This window comes from Oryx dammah, unplaced genomic scaffold, assembly GCF_014754425.2.
Source record: "Oryx dammah isolate SB20612 unplaced genomic scaffold, SCBI_Odam_1.1 HiC_scaffold_3, whole genome shotgun sequence".
Taxonomy (NCBI): Eukaryota; Metazoa; Chordata; class Mammalia; order Artiodactyla; family Bovidae; genus Oryx; species Oryx dammah.
In genome coordinates, this window is record NW_024070187.1 from 18,852,706 (window position 1) to 18,877,785 (window position 25,080).

General features: G+C 40.6%; 1 protein-coding gene across 8 annotated transcripts in view; it reads right to left on the reverse strand.

The window, feature by feature from the left end:
- Positions 1 to 4,389: 4,389 nt before the first annotated feature.
- NPNT (nephronectin) overlaps positions 4,390 to 25,080 on the reverse strand; it is a 76,479-nt gene continuing 55,788 nt past the window's right edge. For 6 of the 8 annotated variants that reach the window (XM_040237520.1, XM_040237517.1, XM_040237518.1 and 3 more), the window contains 5 exons: positions 16,466 to 16,552; positions 15,793 to 15,891; positions 8,528 to 8,784; positions 7,063 to 7,153; positions 4,390 to 5,673 (listed from right to left, as the gene is read on the reverse strand). In XM_040237520.1, coding sequence (XP_040093454.1) covers positions 5,429 to 5,673; positions 7,063 to 7,153; positions 8,528 to 8,784; positions 15,793 to 15,891; positions 16,466 to 16,552 — 779 coding nt within the window. In that variant the 3' untranslated portion in view covers positions 4,390 to 5,428. The remainder of the gene's footprint in view (positions 5,674 to 7,062; positions 7,154 to 8,527; positions 8,785 to 15,792; positions 15,892 to 16,465; positions 16,553 to 25,080) is intronic. The other 2 variants (XM_040237522.1, XM_040237523.1) reach the window with 2 other exon arrangements.

Sequence of the window (25,080 nt, forward strand, 5' to 3'; positions counted from 1 at the left end):
AATCAGAAAAGACGGAGCAACTTCACTTTCACTTTCATTACTTGTAATAAGCCTATTGAGATTTTGTTTTCTTGAGGGTTTGTTTTTTTTGTTTGTTTTTTTTTCCAGTTTGTAGGAATTTGTTCTTCTCATTTAGAATATCTAACTCATTAACTGTTAACTAACTCGCTAACTAACTGACATATAATTATTTGTAACATTCTCTTATAATCATTTTTATTTTTGTCAGGTTAGTAGTAACAACCCCAGTTTCATTCCTGATTTTAGTTATTCAGAGCTTTTTTTTGGTTGTTAGCCTAGTTAACGGTTTCTAATTTTTGTTGATCCTTTCAAAGAACAAATTTTTACTTTTGTTGATTCTCTGGGTTTTCTCTGTTTCATTTTCATTCATATATATTTTCTTCCTCCTCCTGTTTTTAAGTTTAATTTGCATCTTTTTTGGCTGGCTCAGTAGTAAAGAATCTGCTTGTCAATACAGGAGACATGGGTTTAATCCCTAGGTAAGGAAGATTTCCTGGAGAAAGAAATGGCAACCCACTCTGGTATTCTTGTCTGGGAAATCCCTTGGACAGAGAAGCCTGGCAGGCTACAGTCCATGGGGTCGCAAAAGAGGTGGATATGACTTACCAACAACATTGATTTTAGATCTTTTCACTATTTACTGTGTTTACTGCAGTACCTGAGTACTGCCTTTGTTGCATTCCTTGTTCATGAAAGACTTAATGTTAAGATGGTGGTAATCTCTGATATATTCTATATATGGATATTCTATATGGATAGATAGGGTGGATAGTCTATATATGGAAAGTGTATCCTCCTCCATATAGAATTTACGAATACTTAGTTTTGTTGTTGGTTGGTATTAATTCTTAAATATTCAGTTTACTTCATTGTTTTGTTGAAGCTCTGGGCATTTTCTTTCAGTTGTGAAGTTTTTGATTATTAGCTCATTCTATTTACTTGCAATGTCTGTTCAAGTTTCTATTTCTTCTTGATGCAGTTTCAATAGTTTTTGTCTAAGACTCTGTCATCTAGGTTATCTTAGTTCATTGACCTAAGTTGTCCATAGTATTCCTTTAAAATGCTTTGTATTTCTATAAGGTCAGTAATGATGTCCCCTCTTTTATTCCTGATTTTGTTCATTTAAGTCTTTTTTTCTCTTTTTCACTCTATCTAAATATGCATAAATTTTAAGTCATCTTTTCAAAGAACCAACTTTCAGTTTCATCGATTTTCTATATTTTTTTTTCTGCTCTAATTTTAATTTTCCTTCTTTTTGCTTATGTGATTTAATTTGTTCTTCCTAGTTTTATAAGGTTCTTTTTTAATATAGGCATTTATGAATATAAACTTTCCTGTAAACAAGGGTTTAGTTTATCCCATAAATTTTGGCATATTTTCATTTTTATTAATCTCAAAATATTTCTTAATTTCCTTGTGATTTCTTCTTTTAGCCATTGTTTAGAAGCATATTACTTAGTTTCCACATATTTTGAATTTTCATATTTTCCTTTGTCACTGATTTCTGATTTCATCCACTGAGGTGGAAGGACCTATTTTGTATAATTTCAAGCCTTTTAAATTTAAGATCGTGTCTTATGGCCTAATTTATGTCTGTGGACATCTCTATGCCTTTGAAATAAACATATTCTTGTGTTTAGTGGAGTGTTCTGTAGATATTTGGTCTTGTTGGTTTGGGCTTCCAGGTGGTGCTGGTGGTGAAGAACCGACCTGCCAGTGAAGAAGAGTAAGAGACACAGATTCAATCCCTGGTTCGGGAAGATCCCCTGAAGAATGTAGGGCAACCCACTCCTGTATTCTTGTCTGGAGTATTCCATGGACAGAGGAAGTGGGAGGGCTATAGTCCACAGTGTTGCACAGAAGTCAGACACAACTGAAGTGACTTTGCATACATGCTGGTTGGTTTATAGAACTTTTCAACTTTTCCATATCCTTTTGATCTCAAGTCTAGTTGTTTATCCTTAAGCTTTATCTTTCTTTTCCTCAAATTGGAAAATCTCAACTGACCAATCTTCAAATTGACTATTTATTCTACCAGCTCAATTCTGCTGTTGAGTATTTTGATCATTTTTTTCATTTTAGTGATTGTGCTATGATATCCATGTTTTTAAAATAATATTTCTCAGTTCAGTTGCTCAGTCGTGTCCGACTCTTTGTAACCCCATGAATCGCAGCATGCCAGGCCTCCCTGTCCATCACCAACTCCCAGAGTTTACGCAAACTCATGTCCATCGAGTCAGTGATGCCATCCAGCCATCTCATCCTCTGTCGTCCCCTTCTCCTCCTGCCTCAATACTTCTCTACTTAATTGATATTCTCTATTTGTTGAGGCTCAAAAGTTTCTTGAAGGAAAGAATGCACTGGAACTAAGCGAATATTTGTGAATATACATCTTGCTACCATGGTCCTTTATACCTTCCAACAATGAATGTTAACAGAGATGAAGGCCCTCGCCACCCCACCCTCCACCTAGTGAATTATCAGTAAGGGCTTGTAATCCAAATTTGATTCCAACACCAGGAACATGGGTAGCACCTGGGAGCTGGTTAGAAATGTAAAATCTCAAGCCCCACTCCAGATTCCCAAACCAAGCTGAATTTTTAAGAAGACTGGGCTTCCCTGGTAGCTCCCCTGGTAAGAAATCTGCCTGCAATGTGGGAGACCTGGGTTTGACCCCTGGAGAAGGGAAAGGTTACCCACTCCAGTATTCTGGCCTGGAGAATTCCAAGGAGTGTATAGTCCATGGGGTTGCAAAGAGTTGGACATGACTGAGCGACTTTCACTTTCACCTCCCACACACACACACATACATTAGAGTTTGAAAAGCAGTGAGCCAAAGGTCCTAGAACCCATCACATTTTCAGAGCCTTCAAGATATACCAGTATTTACAATAGCAACTTTACATTTATTTGTATGACTCTGATAAATGTCCATCTTCCTCTCTAGATTGAAACTCCACAAAGGGGGTTGTACCTCAGAGCCAGGCACACAGTGAGTGCTGTAAAATCTGTCAAATAAAGCAATGAACTAGACTCTGAGATCTTATTTGCTTCTTCCAACTTCAAACACTTTAGGAAGAGGTGTTATTTCTAACATATTTGGAAAACTTCAGGTTTCTCAGATCTCCTAGAAATGATTAGGAAGGATCTCTGAGATGAGAAAAAAATTCGGAGATAAGGAAGCTGCAGTTTTTTCATTGTCTTTTGCTTAAAGTATATATTTATACAAAATTTGAGCTTCCTAGCCACTAAGGGTTCTCTGAGTACTGGAAACAAAAAAGCCATTAACGTATTCTCTATAATAATTCTGTAGGACTAATTGTTGATCTTTAGATTCGTCTATCAGGAAAGATTGTTGGAATAGTAAAATGTCACAAATTAACCAAATCAACATGTTTTTAGAAAAATGCTCATAATTCATATATATATATCTTTATACTCCTTTATATAAAAAGATTTAAGACAAATGTTTAGAAGTAAATGAGACATGAGAAAACATAACTAAAGCAATTTGCTGAGGTAGGACATGTTATAGTGATTTTCCGATCTTTCTCAGAAAGCATAATAATGTGGTAATATCTTTCAACTAGAAAATTATTCACAACCTGAAAGTTGAGAGTTACATTTCATTCAGTGGCAAGTTTTAGGACTTCAAGCCTGGGAGGCAGTATCTCAAGTAATCCCGAGAGAACTGCTCCAAAAAGGCAAGGGAAGGAGCCAGGTTATATAGAAGTCTTGCATTAAAGGGCAGGTAGTCTGAACATCAAGATTATTGTTAATTAAAGAAAACTAGATATCTCAAGTTAAGGAATTTTGCACTTTTTTTTTTTTTCTTTTTTGTATGGGATGATGCAAGAGTCTGGGCTCAGTGAAATCATTCCTTTGATATGCAACTCAGCTCCCTGGGGCTTCGATCCCTGGGTTGGGAAGATCCCCTGGAGAAGGGAAAGGCTACCCACTCCAGTATTCTGGCCTGGAGAATTCCATGAACTGTATGGTCCATGGGATAGCAAAGAGTCGGACATGACTGAGCAACTTTCACTTCCCTTCACTTCCGTGGGGCTAGTATCCTCCTGAGTTTCCTCAGGGTTCACCATAGGGAGAGGCTGCAGGCTAATGGCTGCTAGATGGTAGGTACTCTTTCCTTTCTCAGCTCTGTTTCTCAGGGCTCACCAGCTCAGGTCGGAGGGCTGCAATCGATGATGACTCTGACATCCTCTGTTACTGATAATGGCAATATTTTATTTATCATCTTTGTTCCCAATATTTCTGGTGTTAAAGTGGTTCTACTATAGAAGGCTTCTGTGAAAACTCAAGTTACCTTGAAATTCTTCCAGTTAAAAAAAAAAGAAACTCAGACGATTGGTATTATTAACAGTGTTTTTATTTACAAAGAATTACTTTTATTTGGCTGTTTGGCAAACCACTAACATTTTTCACTTTTAGAAAACATTAAATAATAAACAAGATGTTATACAGTACTTTGGATAACTTCTTCGATCAGTGTAGTGCAATGTATTATTGGCACCTAAAAGTGAAATTTTCTATTTCCCCTTTCATCTCCAGTTGTGCAGTTATATGACCATAAAGGAAATGAATCATTAAAAATGGATCTAAAGCTGTATTTCCTGGCCCCTAACTCAAAGGCTTACTGATTTATATTCCCCCTCTAGCCCTGCCTCCACCAAGTTAAATGATGAGAGATTCTACAGTCCTATTGTTCCAAAAACAATATCATTTTGCGGGGCTTGGAGATTCCAATTGATAAGAGAAACTTCTGCTATTAGGTGAAGGAAAGGTCCTGCAGTGGTGTTGGGCATGGCACTCTTTTTCAATAGCCAGGTTAAGTCGTCACACACATTGCAGGGAGATTGCACCAGATAAAAATCTCTCTCAGCTATGTTTTAAGCTATAGTCTCTTTAAAAATTTGAAATATCATCCATTTAGCAAGTGAAAGGGTTATAACTTTACTGAGAAAAAAAAATACACACCACAACATTAGGATGTCACTGAGACACTAAAATATCTGCCCCTCATACTCTTTTGGAATAAATAAATTTTACATTTTTTCCTTTTTTTTTTTTGTAATACTTCTAGGCTTGCCATAAAGAGAGAGACCTTTTCATGAGCTCAGCACTGTGGCTTTCCCCTTTTTGATTCCTCTCTATTCGGAGGCCGGAGGGAAATACCTCAGTTAGACCTTAGCCCAGTCCATGTTACTTAGGCCTGGAAATTTTCATTACATAGTAATACAATCAAGATATCTTTGGAGAGATTCTGTAATCTGTTACTCTACCTTGAGGTAAGAACACTTTTAACCATCTTAAATTAATAGAAAAGAATGTTATCAATTTTTTTTTAAGTCTCAAAAAAGTTCACACTTTTTTAAAAACAAAAGATTTTAATTTAACAATTGTCCCTGCCAGGAAACGCTCCCTCACACTCCAGTCTAAGCCTGTTTCCTCTTGTTCTATTCTTAGTGCATGTGGAGAACAGCTGGTCACCATCCTCTCTGTACCAACCCTTTATATACTTGAAAACCAGCAATGGTTTGCCCCTCAGTCTTCTCTTCTCCATGCTGAATAATCCCAGTTCCTTTAACTTTTCATCATAGATCTTTTTTTCCAACCCTTTAATCATCTTTGTGATTCCTGGCAAAAACAGCAGAAAATATTTTGATTACTTAATCAGAAATGAAAGCCTCAGGAATAAGTTGCCTTTTAAAAGTTCGGTATGTATATTTTTAAACCTAAAAGTAAACTTTGCAGGGAGGAAATGTAGTTGAGGGCTCATTGATCTTGGAATTCCAATCTTGTCCTGTTGCCCTAGTGTGTGTATGAAAACCATTCCAGCACATCCAACGCCTCAAAGCATGAGATCTGCCTCCTATCCTTTCCTGACACAACAGCACATAGGTCATGATCTAGATCTGCCTAAATTTATACTGGTTTAAAAATTAGTATGAAAATCTATTCAATGAAGCTTCCCCCATGCTTCCGAACACCCTGCTTCCACAAACAGAACCTTTTCTTCAAAACAATCCGAACTTTCATAAAGCTTCTTACAGAGTACCAGAAAGAGCCATGTTGTTACGGTAAAAGCTGTTGGTTTTCAAGTGTAACCTGAAACAGTGAGGGTTTTATATGTTAACCTCAGTTTCCTGTCTATTACTGAATGGTCTACTGTCCTTTGTAGTGATCAAACTCAATGCCATTAAATTCACCTCCTCTGACCACAACCTGACACCTCTTCCAATTTTCTCTTGCTGCCAATATAAGGTCATGGAACTGGATGTCATTCCACCGTGTATTTTTTAACTCAAGAGATCACAAGCTGCCTTTCCCTTGCAACTAGAGTCTGTAACTATTAGGAACACATAACTACTTATTACCAATAACACATTTATACAAAACACAATACTACTAACAAGGGATTATGTGCCCACTTTACATAATTGTCTTTAGAGGAAAAATACAGTTAACAAGAATAAATGCATCTTGATATGTTATACACCCTTCTTTTACAAAGAGAATGGCAGTGAAAGAGTTCAGGTCAGACAAGATCAATCAATACCAAGTGGAAGGAGAAACCAAATTTCACAAGCACACTGTACAACACATCTTAGGGGAAGTCAATACTACTCGTGGTACAACACTGAACAGATAACAGAATGGCCATTTGCACAGATTTCTTTTGAAACCTCCTCCCATAATTTGCTACAAGAAACACCTTGCAACCAGGATGAAGGATGGTATAGGTCATACACGCCAAAGGCCTTCTTAAGAGACACAGCATGAAAGGTTAATACCCCAAAATGACTTTGGACACATCTACAGATGCCCCCTGTATTTCAAGGAGGGTGTCACTGTTCGTTGGGATTGCACAACAAAAGCAGGCCAGCAAGATGTGGGTCACCACCAGACTTTCCTGACCCACTCTTTTCCTAGGCCTGATAAGAGGGAGGAGAGGATAGGAGGTGAAGGTTGGAAAAAGAGGAGGGAGCAACACGGGGGTTCATTGCTAGTTCTGCAGTTGCTCACGTTCTTCAGAGCAGTGGCCTTTTTTCAAGCTCACATCATCCAATCCAATCTCCCCAGTGTGACCATGCCTTTTTTCACCTTTGAAGATGACCTAGAGAGAGAACGCACACACGGGTCAAGCCTCCTCTGCTCCTTTCCAGCGTCTGCTCATTCACCAAAATAAAGGCAACCTTTCCCCACAAGCTAAATAGTCAACTTAACAGAAGGAAAGACTAGAACAGAGTTGCTAGTGTCACCGATGCTTGCCTTTTGGTAGGAATTTAAGTCATCAGTAGACTGTTCACCAGATCACCTTACCCAGAATCAGTTCCTCTTTGAAAAGTCATTCTAAACAATAGTTCCATTGAGGAATGATTATGAAGTGGAGACTTTGTCAAAGACTACCAAGGTCAGAAGAAAAGAGTGGGATGGAATATAATGGTGTAGAAATTAGGAGCCAAATTTCTGAAAGATCCCAATCATGCAGCCTATCTGAGATGTTTTCTAAGTTTTGTTGCTTAAAATGGAGTAGACCCAAACACCCTACTGCAGTCACAGCCTTGTTCACTTACATAAAGACCAAAGTCTGTCCTGCCTTTTATCTTCTGTAGAGCACCCTTGCTCCTTTTAAAACAGAAACCTATGTTAGGGTGTCAAACAACTCACTGTTTTTTATCTCCAAACAATGTAAATATTAAGAGAAATTTTCAGAAAAATAGTAAAACCAAATCCAGTTCTCTGATAAAAGCCGTCTTCATGGACTCCAGCCTTTCTTTTTAAAGCAGTTTCTAGAAACTTTACCTCTAGGTATAGATGCAGAATCTCCTAATAAGTATCGCCATAAAGACGACACGTTTCCCAAATACATTCACTATTTCAGTGGGGCATTATAGATCTTTTATTGCCACCTATAACTTGATTACTTCAGATAAAATTTTATACATTCAATCGGAGCTTTCCCCACATCCTGTCGTGAACAGAATAATACTTTCCAAACATATTGTTCTGGTTCCCACCCAAGTCTGCTTAACTGTGATCTCTGAGCCAAAGAGGGGGGAAAAAAGACTTTAAAGAAAGATTTAAAAAATAACCCACTTTAGGGTAGCTCATGGTGCTCATAGTTTGAAGTATAAGGAGTTTGAGTAAAAGGAAAAGCAGGTTAAGCCCACCACACCCCCCACCTTTTGAAGTTTTTGTTAACTTTTTTTTTTTTAACTTTTGCAACTCCTAAATTTTTTTTCATTAAAAGTAGGGGCTGTTCACCAGGGTCAGGGGAGAGGTGGTGATCAGAGGTGGCCGTGAAGAACATGTATGAACGAGCACGGGGTTAAAGAAAGAAGCAAGAGGCAGGGTCGCCACGCCCGGAAAATGCAACAGCCCCGTGCCTGAATTCAGGAAGAGAGGAGGCGGCTTCCACTGCAGACCCCCGAGTTCTCCTCTGAAAGGAAAACCTCCCCGGTTCTGCGTCCCTGGCGGGTCTACTTACGCTCTTGATGTCGGCCCCTCGCAGGGTGATGTGCGTTTGCCTCCAGCCATGGCCACCATTTCTTCCCCACAGGGCTGCTCCGTGGGCCCCGTGTTTTCTCACAAACACCTGGAGCGTGCCGGAGTGCAGCCCCGTCACCTTGTGCCTGAATGACAGGCACAGGTCCCCTGCATGCAGGAGGTGGCCGAGAGGGAGCAGCAGGCGGGCGGCCCTTCCCAGCGGGCCTTTGGCTGCTGAGACTGTCAGATACCGTCCACCTGCAGGGGAAGAGCAGGGCCGTGTGTGCGCATGTGCTCAGGCGTCTGCTGGCACCAGGGCGGGCGGGGACTGGCGCTTCACTTCTGTCCTGGTAGGCCTCAGGCTGTGCCAGTCATTTGTAAAGAATTGCAGACTTTTGAAGGAGGAAGACAGGACTTATCTCTATGACTGTCTTAAATTCTGTGGTTTTCTATTAACAGAGAACACTTTGCTCATGAGGGGTACAGATTATGCCAAGAACAGGCAATAGTTAGTAATCCTAATACTATAAATATTTCCAGTTAAATATGATCAGACACACACAGGCAAACACACACTCACCACCTCTTGATCCGCATGCATCTACTGCCTGGCTGGTGTGGTGGTTGACTTAAGATGCCAGGGAGAATTTTCTAGGTGGATTTTCTACTTCCCGGCAGTAGAGCCGATGGTGATTTAAAGGGACACTAGATCTGATTATTCTCACTTCTCCCCACTTAAAAAAAAAAGTCTCTCAAGGGAGAAGGATCATTTACAAATGAGTTCACTGTGCTTCTCATACCTGCCCTCAAGAAGATGCAGAAGTGTTCTGGAAACCTGCCACTCTTCCCAGAGCATCAGTATTACTTGGAGGTAAATAGTTTAAAACATGTTTATATGAAAATGAATCCATAACAATGCAATTAGTATATACAACTTCTATTATGTATACCTGAATACAAAATGTTACTAAAATCTTTCCCTTTGGAAAGGTCACTTTGATGATCTTGGATCTTCAGGGCTACAGCTTTTGCTTCCCCCTATTGTTAGAGGAACTGCAATTAAGGGGGAAAGATTTGAGCAGCAGTGATGTGGAAGGGGGTGCTGCTTCTCAGGACAGGGAAAGCTGCAAGTCATATTTTGAAACTCAGCCCGTGTACAAATGACATTCTCCTCAGGCTGTTTTATTGCAACCAACTGAGAAACACACTGATGTCTCGACACTGACTTATCCATAGGAAGAATGTGGTTGCAGTGCCGAACATGTGTATCTGTTTTGATAGAAACCCCACTTACATTTCACTGGAGACGATTTCTTAACACAGACTGTACAAGACATGACAAGGTTTGGGATGTTATTCTGCAAGTGACTTCTCCTCTACCAAGTCCCCTCCGGGCCTTTAAAGACCCACAGAGGTGACCTGTGCACACCTGTGATGCTCTGTGCAAGTGCTCCATGAGGAGCATCTCATTCAGCCTGCAAACAAGCCCTTGAGGTGAACACCTCTTAGCTTCTGCATCTGCAAACAAGCCTGAGGTTTTGAGAGGTGATGTCACCCAAGGTGTCATCCAGCCACTGTGTAGCTGAGTAACAATTTGAGTTCAAAACTGCCTGAATACCTGTTCAGCACAAGAATCACCTGTTTCCACATTTCCCTCCTCCAGGAGACTGTGAACTCTTGGTTGTAACCAACTGCTCCCCTAAACCCCGTTACATTCCTAATACATGGTAGGCATTTAATGCCATTCGTTGAATTAATGATGTTCCAAGAATACAGCAAAAAACAACAGAGAAATAAGTCCCTGAGTCATGTACTTGACTCATCAAAACAAACAATTTTTTTGTACTCCTTCCACTTCTCTCTTCCCCAAATGAATCCAAACAATATTTTGAGCCAAAATATTTAGATGGATTTAGAATGTCTCCCTGTTTGTCAGCTTTTTGAATCATCACAGGTATTTTGGTTAAGACAAAGATATAAGGCTATTACAGTTAATCTGTAATATTTAACAAAACAAGGATTATCTTAAGTCCCTGTGGAATGGATACTCTTACCATACCAGACACTGCCTGCAAACAAGATAACCTAACAAAAACCAAGGAATCCTATGAAGAGTCAAATAATCCTTTTATATAGATACTTAAAATTCTATAAATGAGGTTACAATTGCTCTCCCCCATAGGGCTACTCTGTGGCCACTAGGAATTTTTTGTTTTGTTTTTTAACCACAAAGAACTTTTTCCCTTTTTAATAAATGGAGCTATTACAAATTTAGAATGGTAGTGAAAGGAAAAGTGATTGAGCATTCCGAACAAACTACCCGATTAAATATTTTCCCTTCTGATTCCAAAATACTGGTTTAAATATAAAATTACATTTATTTTCATGGATTCAGTTTAAAGCATCACAGTATCTAAAGTTGGTTTTGGTCAATAACAGATGCCAGATATACAGGTGATAAAATTTTAATTTCAAACAGATAGGAAATGATATCTGTACAAGATTACTTACTACAGCATTGTCTGAACTATCCAAAGGCTGGAAACAACTGAAACGTCCCTCAGTGGATGGCTGCTTAAATACGTTTAAGGAGTATTGGAGTAACCACCATTAACAAGAGTGGGGGGGCCCTGTATGTGCTGATACAGAACAAGCTTCAGCAGCAACAGCTAACACTATTTTAACGGTAACTCTGGGCCAGGGACTGCCTTAAATGCTTTACATATGTTTAGCAGACACTACTGAAGTAACTTAACTTGCTCAAGATCAAAGCTAGTAAGTGGTGGTGCCAGGTTACAGCCCAGGCTTCCTGGCTTCAAAGTCCACACTTATGTTAACTCTTAAGATAACACCATTAAGTGGAAGAAGCAAGGTACTGAAGAGGGGGCTGTTGTGTGGAAAAATCTCTCTGGAAAGGTAACCAAGAAACTGGCTGCATCTGGGGGCCAGGGTTAGGAGGGAGCTTTTCTTTTCCTGTTTTCATGTATTTCAAAATAATGTTTCTTAATGCTACAGTCAGAGAAGGCAATGGCACCCCACTCCAATACTCTTGCCTGGAAAATCCCATGGATGGAGGAGCCTGGTAGGCTGCAGTCCATGGGGTCGCTGAGGGTCGGACACGACTAAGCAACTTCACTTTCACTTTTCACTTTCATGCATTGGAGAAAGACATGGCAACCCACTCCAGTGTTCTTGGCTGGAGAATCCCAGGAGAGCCTGGTGGGCTGCCGTCTATGGGGTCACACAGAATCGGACACGGCTGATGCGACTTAGCAGCAGCAGCAGCAGCAATGCTACAGTAGACATATTTGTACATACATGCTAGCATATAATTTTATATTTAAATAAATTCCCTGTAACTCTCAGTAGCAAGCTGAGTCAGTTGCCCTTAACTCTTGATCCCCAGAGATTAGGGTTCCAGGAAAAGGGTCCCAAGTTTAGTCTTGACACTATTGGAGAAGGACATGTATTCAGGGTCACAGCGACAAGTCTATAACACAACATCACATCTGTAAGGAGCACACACTCCCTAGAGGATGGATTAATTTCATTAAGTCACAATTAAGTTCAAGACTGACTGTGATAACAAAATCTAATGAGCACGAGGAAGGCAGCTAATAAATGCACTTATTTTGCAGCTATTTCTCAAAGTTTTAAGTTTGTTTAATTAAGGTTTGTCTTAGAGATATTAGTATCTAAGAATATTTGCAAATCTGGATCTTGCATAAGAAATACACAACATAAAAATCAGTCATAACTGCAGAAATCCAAACATATGTTCCCTTACAAATGGTATAATCTAGATAGAAAGAAGCAAACAGTTTGCTAATTAGAATAATCACACAAAAGTGATTGATTAAATTGCTTATAGTCTTTTTCTGGCCTTAGCACGTGATATACGCACAACCTCACCTGGACTTCCTAGAAGAAAAGTAGGCTCAGAAAGTAAGCTTCAACAGTATTTATCATCTGAGTGTGTTAGAATCTGTATATGGTTAGAATTTCCCAATATGTGCTTAAAAAAAAAAAAAAAAAAACCCCAGCTGCAATTATGCCCTGACATATAAGCTGTATCACCTTCGGTCTTCTAACCACCTCTACTAACTGTCATCTTTGGTCTTCCCATCCATTTTCCAAGATAGAACTCTGCTCTCTGATCTCCGCGGATGACCTGGGATGTTCCATTCTGGTTCAGAGGCTCCCAGGGCTCGAATCCAACCCTTGTCCAATTCTCAAAACAACACCTTGTCACGTGTCACCCAGTCCAAGGTCTCCACTGACAGCCCCCAGGTCTCTCTTTAGACAGCTCTGACTGTGGGAAAGTTCTGACCGTGAGCAAAAGTCAGCCCCCTTGTAAGTTTTTACCTACTGATCCAAGTTCTTATCCCCTTGCGGTCCCAGAACAAGTGAGATAGATGTTGCTGGTCACGTTTTTGAAAAGCTGCCCTGTTACATTATTTCTACTCCAGACTAAACATTCTGGGTTCCTTACCTGTTTTTTCTATAAGCTTTGAGATATCTTTCCAGCAAGGTCATACTCTTCCGAGTCACCAACAATTACCTCTTTTCTCTGACTGGTAAGAACCAAAGTGTATTTTCCATTCAAAAAAAAATACCTATTTCTATGGAAATGACCCAACTTTCTGGCAGCAGTGATACAGGGTTCACTCACATTAATTTTATCCCTTAAAACTCTAAGTCTTTCACACTTACTGCTAAGTCACATGCTTGCACTCCCACAGCTGTGTGGGTGGTTCAAGAGCTACACTATTCACTATGTATGCCGCCTCTTAAGTGTGGCCCACTGGTCTAATCTTTGGAGGCTGTTTGTGTCAGCACACACAGTTGCTTTCTCCCGTGGCTTTAAGTTATCCACAGATTGGTCAGTATGCCTTCAACATCCAGTTCATCCAAGTTGTTGGCAGAAACCTGGAGCAACCCCAGAAAAGCATCTTTGAGGGGCCAGAGCCAGTGAGCAGGCGCTAATTACCCAGGCAGCCACCATTCCTTTCCGCTTGTTCTGTATTATCACAGCCAAAGGACCGTTTCAGACCTTTTTCTGTCTACCATTCTAACTGCCAATCCTCTTTTCATTTTCCTCTTGGAGGGCAAGTGGATTTGACGGTGGGGAGCGGGGTGGGGGTTGTCACAGCAAATTTAAACATTTACATATGTGATGAATAATAAAAACTATTGAAAAGTACTACATTGGTTCTAAAAGACAGTATTTAAATTCTAAAAAGTCAAATATTTCACACGGGTTGTTTACAGACAAGTGCAATGAATTCTGAGTTGAGTGTGAATTACTCTCCCCAGTGCACCTTACTTAGAACACTTATTCATTGTGATCATGAGCATTATACACCATTTTATCACATCAGGTTGCTAAAGGTCCTTCCTTCTGTAGCACACTACTCCGGGTCAGTGGTCACTCAAATCTCCAGGCCTGAGATGTGTAATCAGATCATGCACACAATCACAGGACAGAGAGGCCAGGCTGGATGGGGCAAACCTCAGTAACGCTGCAGGGGTTGTGGGCTGAACTGCTGAGGTGGCTGCATGGGCAGCACAGAGAGGCCTGGATGGGAAGTCTGTTCTGTAGCTCTGTAGCCTTAGGAAACTGATGTAACCTCTGGGCCTTTGTGAAATAAAAACATGACTTCCACAGGGTTAGATAAGAGGATTAAATAAAACTGAGATGATGAGTCAGGACTATCGCACCTATCAAATAAATGTTTTCTCCCTTATTCACAGTTATTCTATGACATTAATAATAATGTCATCTGTCTCAGAGCTAACCTGAAGTGAGAGTGAGAGAGACTGTACTGGTATGTGTGTGTGGGAGATTAAAAATTATTTTATAGTTAAATCTAAAAACCCCTCTGAATTTATTGGGTACTTATTTTTAAAGTGAAAGTGTTAGTCGCTCAGTTGTGTCTGACTCTCTGTGACCGCACGGCTTGTAGCCGGCCAGGCTCCTCTGTCCATGGAATTCCCCAGGCAGGAATACTGCAGTGGGTTGCCATAACCCTCTCCAGGCAATCTTCCCAATCCAGGGACTGAATCCTGGTCTCCCACACTGCAGGCAGATTCTTTACCATCTGAACCACCAGGGAATTTTTTAAAAGCTTACCTCAAATTTCATTTTTTAATTATCTCTAACATTTCAGTCTTAGGGGATCTAATGAATATATTTTTGCCCCAAACCTTTAGTAACTCGCTACTCAAAATGTACATGAGGGATGAACCTGAAAAGTACCCCCAGGAAGTATGAGAAATGCATGAAAACCTACATTTTAACAAGGTCTCCAGCTGATTTGTGTGCATACTGACCATTAAGAAGAGCTGGTTTTAATAGAGCATATCCTCAAGCTAACCTTTACATGTTCTGTGCTCTATCTCTCTAGCTGGGATAGTATTGAAGAACTAGGCTTTTAAAGCAAGTAACTTTTTTTTCTTGTTTTCATGATTTGCATCTTTCATTCCCAAGTCTAGAATCAGGAGTGTAAAAAGGAAAAAAAAAAAAAAAGAAACCAAACTTTTCACCCTTCCATTAAGTTTGACTCACCCATAAAAGATTAACTACTAAAGAGGGAGGGGTGGGGTGGGGTGGGGGAACCAACAACAATATGTAGCTTTGTTTCCTGAAGCAAGATGACAAAACATGTTGTAATTTCTGAAACTTTAGATTCGTAGGATGTGTGTAATTTAAAAGTCTTAATTTTCCAAGGATCTATATTTACATCTACCTTTCCAATAACATTCTCTTGTGGAATAAGTGGTGGTAATTTATAACTAATTCCTCCAGCATCCAAATTAAAACTGAAAATTAGATTGTGAGAGAGATTCACAACTTCACAGAAATTTCCACTGTTTCCTTCTACTATTTCTTAAACAAAGACATAATCAAGAAAACAGCCAAGGACTATATGATGGCTGCTGTACCCTGATATTATGTTTATACTTGGGACGGGAGCACTACATGTAACTTTATATTTTAGAGTGAGTCTACGTGTTTTATATTTACACCAAGCTGTTTTGAGAGAAATTAGCTGGGCTTTTAATAAATTACTTGTCTACTTATAATTCTAATTGCTAGCTAACAAATTCAGTTCACCTAAAAAAAATGGAAGATGAATGCTGGACACACTTTCTTTTCTATTGAGTAAACACAGACCTGTGTTCCAGTATCCTTGATTAGCCGATCTGGGGTCCTCAGATAGGATCCAGCTGAAATGTGTACTAGGGTTAGACGAATGGTTTTACCTGCTGGATCCCTCACTGGTTCCCAGTGCACGTCACTGTCTTTCTCCCGGATCCATCCACAAAGCCCATGGTCAAAATTACAACTGTGTATCAGAACACCTGCAAAGAAATTACCAGAAAGATGAGTAGACCACAAACCCAAGGGCAAACAACAAAAAAAGTCTTGTGAACTAGGAGTATCTGTCCAAGTGTCCTCTCCTGTCCACATTTAAATATTCCACCAGAAGGTCTGTCCATGAGATCAAAAGGAAATCACACGAATCCTTTCTCAGCACAATTGTGCATCAGTGCTCAGCTGTAAAAATAGAACACACCATTGCTGCCAAATTATGACCTTGTTACATCATCACTTATAAAATATGACTTCCTCCTCAACGTAATGCTGCTTCAATATTTTTTTAAAAGAAGATAATGATGATTGACTGTTTTTGTTCAACTGATCTAACTACAGGGGAAACCAAGTGGTTAAAAAAAAAAAAAATGTACCATTCTCTCAGATGTAACCAAACAGTCTACAATTTAAAAGCTGCTTTACTTAAAGCTGATTTATGTTGTTGGAAAGCAAAAACTAACACAACATTGTAGAGCAATTATCCTCCAATTAAAAATGTTATTTTAATGAAATAGAGGGAAATAGTATCATTATAACAGTACTAAGAATATAGGGATCTACCTGGATCATCCTTTGCTTCATCATCTGCACTGACTCCTCTTTCAATTTCAAATATTTCAAACAAGTCATTTGAAGGCTGCCGTGGAACTGCAAGAGAGATGCATTTTGTTCAGTTTCAATGAGGCATTGACAAAGAGGCATTACCTAAAACAACGGGGGAAAGACGTCGGTATTACACTCATCTGGAAACTCCAAAATATTTCATCACAGTTCACATAAGGATTCATGAAGTTTGTTCTGGAGAGATCTTATAACATTTTTCTGGGTACAATTTTAATAAATGGGTTTCAAAAGCTTCTAAAATTCAACAAAAAATACATTTAAAAGTATCTGGAAAATACATTTTAAAACAGCTACCAATTTCTAGCAAAATCTGTCTATGAAATTCTAAAATTTGTCTACGAAAGATACATTATGGAGTCTAAGGCTGTTTTAATGGCAGGGGGGCGGAGATGCCTGTAATTGCAGCGAATGGTTTAACTTTCTAACCAAAGCATGAACTCGTCTCCAGTGAACTCTGCATCTGCGATGGGCTTCAGGGCTTAAGCAGGTTCCCTGACTCCTTTTAGATCAAATCCAAACCCCTTAGCACAGTGTTCACAATCCACCCCCTAAAACACACAGTACTGCCCGAACACGCTGTCCTGTTCACCTCTCTGACCCCCTGCCCAGCCTGGGATGCTCTTCTTCCTGCTAATTAACCAGTCTAACCTCCCCTCTCTGTTACAAAAAAAAATATTTTTTTAGTTGCTCAGGCGTGTCTGACTCTTTGCGATCCCATGGACTATAGCCTGCCTGGCTCCTCTGTCCATGGGATTCTCCAGGCAAGATCTCTGTTCAAAGCTCAGCAGAAATACCACTGACCGGGTGAAAACTCTAACGTTCTGAGTGAATTCAGCTCTTCCCCCCTGTACTCTGACAGCTCATATTTACATGCTGCTATTCCACTCTTTCCTAAAGAACTGCAGTCATTTACACACATATGCGTCTTTCCCTCTGCTGGCTTCTGAAGTCCTAGAAGGCATCAATTGTGCCTTATTCATGTGGCATTTCCAGGGCTGAACCTAGTGACAGGCATTCAGTAAGTGTTTATTGAGTGAATGCTAAGATCTTGCCAGAAGCCCATGTACACTTTAAAAATGGATTCATATCCATTTATTTACTTCTTCAATGTACATCTAATTGCCACACATATGCCAAGCCCTGGGCGAGGTCCCAAGGAGACAGACTGCACAAGAGCAAGAAGGACCTGGCCCCCTTGGAGCCTGCATTCTAATGGGAGAGGCAAATTTTAAATGTAGAATTTAGAGCACTACAACTCCAAATTCTAATGAAAACTAGCATGGAAAAGCACCAGATGATGTCAGGGAGAGTAGCTGGGTTGGGAGTGGGGAGTGGGAGAGAATGTTGGTGGTAGTGGAGGGGATTCTTGGCCCAGGACCAGGCAATCCTCCCTTTTCTTTGTCAGAACTTAAATTAATTAGCTCTATTTTTATAAGGCAGGGAGTAAAGACATAGAACACCATGGAATAGACATCAGTCAAAAGGGTTCTTTTTCAATTATGTTCCAATGATTTTTAGCAATAATTTTTAAAATTAAGTAACAAACCAGTAATATTTGCCCTGATTTTTTTTTAGTTACTGCTTTTGAAGTTTTTCTTTTCTATTTTTTTTTTTTTGGCAAAAGTCTAAACACCGAAGCCCCTTCCTCATCCACCGCCCCCCCCGCCCCCACTCACATATACCCATCTAAAATACAGCCTCAGATAGATGGAAGGAGAGAGGCTAGTTAATGCACAAGATCTTGGGACAAACTGATCACAAGTGCCCTTGGGGAAGCCACTTTTACACCCAAATGACTGACAGCAAAGTTGTCCAATTCCAGCTTTCCTTTCCTCATCTGGGGTTCTGAGAGGCAGTCTGCCTCTTATGACTAGAAATATTACAGGGTTGTAGGCACACGTTTCATTTCTCATGACACAGAGGAAGTTTTTTTTAAAAAAACCAAATCCACAGACCAATTACTTTTTTGTTCCCTTCTCTTGTTATAGCTTATACAAATCATCTCTGGACTGGAATAGCTCAGATTTGACACTACAATATTTTAAGGGCATTATGAAGGTTTATCAGCCCCTATTTCTCTAAATGAAGGGCATCAAATGGTAAGGAGAGTCTTGGTGCAGAGGGGAAGGACAGGACAAAGGCTTCCTGGCACAAGGGCCTGTTTTATCAAGGAGGTCCTCTCTGAGCAAGCACTGTTCAGTCTGAGAGGGAAAGAAGATGGAACCTTTCAAGCTAAAAGCCAAGTGCTGGAGACAGGGAAGAGCGAGTGTTTAAGGCAGTGAGTACAAAGAAGGTGCTCGGGAATATGGGAGAAAGGTATTCACAGTGGATGGTGGATGCTCAGAAATGAAGAAAGTGGGAGGGATAGAGGTTTAAAAGTAAGGGATGAGACCACATGTTTGGATAAAAGCCACTCAGAGAATTAGTCGTCTAACGACTTGTGAAGTCCCAGGTGGTTCATTAGTATTTTAGGCACTTGGTTTCCAAGAACCATTTAATTTAGCAGTGGATGCTCATGCCCACCTTCACTGCAGTTCACCGGGAAGTAGGCCAAGGAATTTAGACCTAAAATGCTCAGCAGCTATTAGTTCTTACAATTTTGTGTGCTGCAGTCTGTGGCTCTGCTAAATTATTCAATGAATCCTCCTTCCTTACACACCAGTATGAACTGGTAAGGGTGTCCCACTGAAGTGTCAAGAGAAGGTTCACTACCCACCCTGTGGTATATTTTACAGTTTATATAAAAATTTAAATGATTTCCACTATGTACAAGAAAAACCAATGAACAGAGAAACAGACTAGAAAAAACAGGGATGAGATATACACTCCCGTGCTTCACACTTACATGGTCGATTAACATATGACCAAGGAACCAAGAATCTACAGTGTGGAAAGAACAGTTTCCTCAATAAAAATTGTTGGGAAAACTGGATGGCCACCATGCAAAAAAAAAGTGAAACTGGATCATTATCACACACACAAAATGACAGAATGGGCTAGACTCCCAGGGAACAGGGGGCTAACCAGAAGACAGATGCATGAACATCTCTGAGAGGAGCTGCTTACACCACGCCCTGCAGGATGAGTTACTGTGAGCTGGCGCCCTAGAGACTGATGAGGTATGAATGTGAACATCATGCCAGGGGCAGAGCTCACGAGGGTGTTGGGGGGCGGTGGTGGAGAGGGGAAGTAGGGAGGGCTCCAAATAAAGCTAGAGGTGCAGGCAGATTCTGCAGGGCCTTTTACAGCACTGTGAAGACTGTGGACTTCACTCTGGTTGAAACTGAAGTCTCGAAGATTGTAACAGAGGAGCGCCAAGGTCAGGTACAGCATTCTGGCTGGAGCTCAGAGGATGAACAGGGGGGAGTGGCTGTCAAAGGGCAGTTAGGACCACAATTAACATCAACCAAAGAATGTTTTCATATACTCTGTGGATGATTTCCTAAAACCTTTTCTTCCATTAGTCAATCTTTCATCCACCAAAACCTACTTCTTATAATCTTATGAACTAAAATAAAGAGAAGGAACAGGTACTGAAGCGAGCGGACAGCTGGATAAAATGTGGTTGGATGGGGCTCAGGGGCCCAGGATGCTCCTGATGGCTGAGGGACACAGGAGCCCGGAAGCCTGGGAGAAGAACTGGCCACACAGATAAGCAAAAAACTTCTTAAAAGGAACTCTGCCCCAGGATGTTCTATTAAGTGTATTTTCCTCAGGGATAATAGTATTAATATATAACCTGTTTTCATAAATGAGGTTTCCCCAAGAGTCAACTGAGTATTTTTACCAAAAAACATTAAAAGTAAGCACAGTGACATATATACTCTACTGTGTATAAGTGTTAGTTGCCTAGTCGTGTCTGACTCTTTGTGACCCCATGGGGTGCGGCCCATCCGGCTCCTCTGTCCTCGGAATTCTCCAGGCAAGAATGCTGGAGTGGGTTGCCACTTCCTCCTCCAGGGGATCTTCCCGACCCAGGGACTGAACCCGGGTCTCCCGCATTGCAGGCAGATGCTTTACCGACTGAGCCACCAGGAAGACCCTAAAGCCTATGTATAAAATAGATAACTAATGAGAACCCCCTACCCAGCACAGGGAACTCTGCTCAATTTCCCGTGGTTACCTAAACGGGAAGAAAACCCAGGAAAGAGATTCATGTACACAGATAGCTGATTCACTTTGCTGTACTGCAGAAACTAGCGCAACACTGTAAAGCAAGTAAACTCCAATTGAAAAAAGGTAAGCCCAGTGAAGGAAATGTAAATATTGTCCCGTACACCTACTACCAGACTTCTTTCAAGGAATAACTACAGTAACAGAATGTAAGCACAATTTATTAAAGGTAGGTTTACAAATTCTGTTTCTGTTCCAGGGTCGCTCCCATGACATAACCCAGGCCAGTTCTGGCATTTGTTGTAGGACTAGAAGATTAAAGATAACACTGTCTTAAATTCTTTCTATACTTAGCGGTTTAGTTCATCCGGAGAAAACGGTACATATGTAACTTCCCTAATATTCCGAATGCTCTTTCTTGTGGCAAAAGTGAGGATGAATGACAAGGGTTTTAAGAGGCTCTCTCGCCTCTCTCTGCTCCCCTCCTCCTTCCTCCTCTTCCCCTGCCCTACTTCCCTCTCTCCTCTGCCCTTTTCATCCTTCTCCAGATGAACAACATACACAGTACAGCTTTAAATCACCAGAGGGAAGCAAATAAAAAGATTAGAGAAGAGATTCTGAAATTTCCTTAACTACCTTAGAGAAAATTCTCAGTCCTCTACTGATCACTAACAAAACACAAAGGGTTGCTGAGCTCCACAGAAATAAGCCCCAGTGTGCCAAAGCTTTCACTGTGGGAAAAATCCCCAAAGTTCAAAAGACACCTTTGGGCTGAGAGGAAAGAAGAGAACTGGGAAAAGTTAAATCTCTAGTGAGAGGTAGGAACATAGATACAGCTGACAATAATCAGCCCCATTTTTGTAACTCCCCTATTTCTCTTCTAGTGAGGTTTCAGGATGACTTGAAGCACTTGTCTAGAGCCGCACCAGGAGAAGAGAATGTCTAAGAGATGGCTTTCCTCTAAGTATGACCATAAGGGTGATGACTCATCTTCTCTAGATCACAGATCACTGGACAAGGAATGTGGAGGCAAAGAACAAGGAAGAGAGGAGCAGCGGGAGGCAAAAGACAGCATCTCAGACTTCTTGCCTTTCATCCCCACTGTTATCTCTGAAGATCCCAGGTTTTACCACCAGAAACGTTTTGTCCCTTTGCTTTCTTATAAGCCAAAGGAAGTCAGAAAGTGAGGCCTGAGTCTCAGCCTTAGAACAGAACACAGGTGGTACCATAGCCGACTCTTTGACTATTTGCCTAGATGAGTATACACCAAACCCTGGGTGACACAGAAGCCCACCACCGTGAGGGACAGGCCTCGATGCCCTCGGGACTAATGAAAAGGGAACACTTTTATTTCTGATATTTGCAAGACCCATCATAGAAGTTTCCCATCTACATAGATTCATCTCTGAAAAGGCTGTCGTCACTATTTGCTCACTAAAGAAGTAGAGGTGATACCATGTCTGTTTTAACATTACCACTGTTCAATTAGGTACCATAAATACCTAAAAAAATAAAACAGGATATTCCAATTATTTGGTCATAAGTAATGAAACATGATCAAAAGCATCAGAAAAATATAAACTCAAAACTAGAAGACAAAATAAGGCTGTGTTTTTATGAGTTAAGTGGGACATGTTTCCATCACCATGTACATGAATTCAACAATATTAATAGAAGTAGCACAGCTTTTGGGTATTGAGTTCTTATTGTATGCCAAACACTATGGTAAAGAGTTTTACAAGCACTCTCTCACCTGATTTTCACAGCAGCCCAATGAAGCAGATACTGTTATTATCCCCACTTACAGATAAGGAAACAAAGGCACAGGAAGATTTGGTAACATGCTGCAAGTCACAGAGTGGCTATGAGCATAGTATTTTTCATCACAACTCTAAATGTGTACAGCAACTCAACAAAAAAATCTGATCTCTGACTTTGCTCATGTTCACCAAGAACTCAATTTATACCTTCCGGAGAGAGCTATTTTTTAAAACAGGCATCACAGGATCCAATTAAAATATAAATAAAATGCCTTGAAAACTTTCAGAATTCACAGCACTCGAACCTGACCTTCAAGCAGTCCTTCAAAAGATTTGCTGAAATTTCACATTCAGGGAGATGCCAGGCATCTTCCCAGGGTCTCTCTAGGCCTTACGGTCTACTAGAAAGCAAACTAGTTTGAAGACCTTTTCACCCCTCAGCAGAAACAATCTTTTTACTCATCACCACACAGAATCAGAAAAGAGATTATATTTCCATGACCATGGAACAATGTGATCACACCAGCCACAGACGCTGCAAAATCCGTAAAAGGGAAAAGAGAGAACTTGCGGACAGGAGGCAGCCAAGCAGCAACCATTAAAGTGCAAACAACTCTGTCTTACTGATGGTGCTTGGAATTTCAACACACAGTCGTGATCTAGAGTATCAAGGCAACACCAAGTCTGGTTTTCTGATATGGCCACTCTTAAAAGCCCCTGATACATATATTATATTCCATAATCTTTATTCTGAAACACTTTCCTTCTTGATATGGCCCAGATGCTATATGCTATGTTTTAGGCACAAGTGTTAAATTTTAAACAACCTGTGTGTGCATGCTCCGTTGCTCAGTCATGTCCAAATCTTTGCGACTCCATGGACTGTAGCCCACCAGTCTCCTCCATCCATGGGATTCTCCAGGCAAGTAGACTGGAGTGGGTTGCCACGCCCTCCTCCAGGGGCTCTTCCAGACCCAGGGATAAAACCGGAATCTCCTGCACTGCAGGTAGAACAATCCACAGCTGGCTTTGTCTCCATTCAAGGCTTGCTTCTGCTGTACTGAGTTTTCATTGTGTTTTAGGGAGCCCTCCTCTTCGGTAAAGAACTTGCCTGCAATGCAGGAGACTCGGGTTTGATTCTTGGGTCAGGAAGATCCCCTGGAGAAGCAAATGGCAACCTCCTCCAGTATTCTTGCCTGGAGAATCCCATGGACAGAGGAGCCTGGCGGGCTACAGTCCACGGGGTTGTAAGAGTTGGACACGACTTAGAGACTAAACCACCAGCACCCCTCTTCAGTGCAGTCGGCAGATCAGCAGTGCTCCTTACTTGCGAGCCTGCAAAACATCCAGAATCTCAGATCCTCACCTAGAGCCACTGAATCAAAGTTTTCATTTTTAACATAGTCTCTGTCTGATTTATACACATACTGTACACTGAGACACGACTCCCCAGAAAGTCCAATTTAGTTCATGTGGGGATTAGGACTCTACATCTTAAATAAGTTCCCTGAGTTACTCTGGTTCAACTGGGCTTCTGATAACACTCTGAGAAAAATCTACTTCCTGATCCCAGTGCTATTATATTCCTTGCAGAGCTTTCTAGCTAAAACTGGACAAATCTGACATGCTCATTTATAAACAAATTTTGAAAGGTTAAAAATAGAAGTTAACAAAACTTTGACTGAGTTTTTAAAAACCAGCAAGTTCTAATAAAGTTAACATGATTCACCATCAACATTCCCTGGGGTACTTTTTCAAAACACAAAACTCTCTTGCTAGGAGGGTGGGATTCTAGGGAAGACAATGAAGGACAGAGAAGCCTGGCCTGCATGGGGTGAGGCACAAAGAATTGCACACGACTTAGTGACTGAACAACAACAACAACCCTCTCCTAAGGAATGACTGTTGTAATAAATTACTGTGACCAGTGACAGTGGGAAGATTAAAATCACTGCATGAGGATAACAAAAAGACAATGAAATCACCCCAAACATCAACAACTGGATAGACCCATGGTTCCTATTTTGGTCTTTTTTCTTCCAGACTTTTGTATTCATCCAGACATAGGAAGATGTGTATTTTATACCTAATTGGGATCAAATGGTATACCCCATTCTGTATATTCTCTTTCACTTAACATTTTTATAAAGTAAGTACTTTTCCAAGTCAGTGAACATTTTTTAGACAAAGAAATCAATGCACAATATTTCACTGTATTGCTAAACTGGAATTGCATTTTTCCCTAACGTCCTTTACTTTGGGTTCTATATAGGGTTCTTTTTTTTCTCTGCTCTGGGATACCTCCTACCTGCTCTGATACCAGATTTTTGTCTTTGGTGTTCACTTGGTCTTCAACCTTTTAGCAATCCCCTGCAGCATACCTCTGGTATCCAGGCAGGCAGCCCACCAGTTAAATTTACCTTTCTTGCTCTAAGTCTGCCAGGTAATTTTCTGTCCTCCCTACACCCCCTTACTACATCCCCAGCAGGCTCTTTGAGTCCAAGATCAACCCACTGGTTTCAGAAACCACGCAAATGAGAGCTCATGGGATAAGACTATTGGGTTTGTGGTCTCTAGAAGTCTTAGTTCAGCCCAGCCTGGTCTGAAGTGGGCTATAATGAACTCTGAGAGCAACAGTTAAATAATCCCATGGTTAAATCCATTTGGGAAATGATGCAC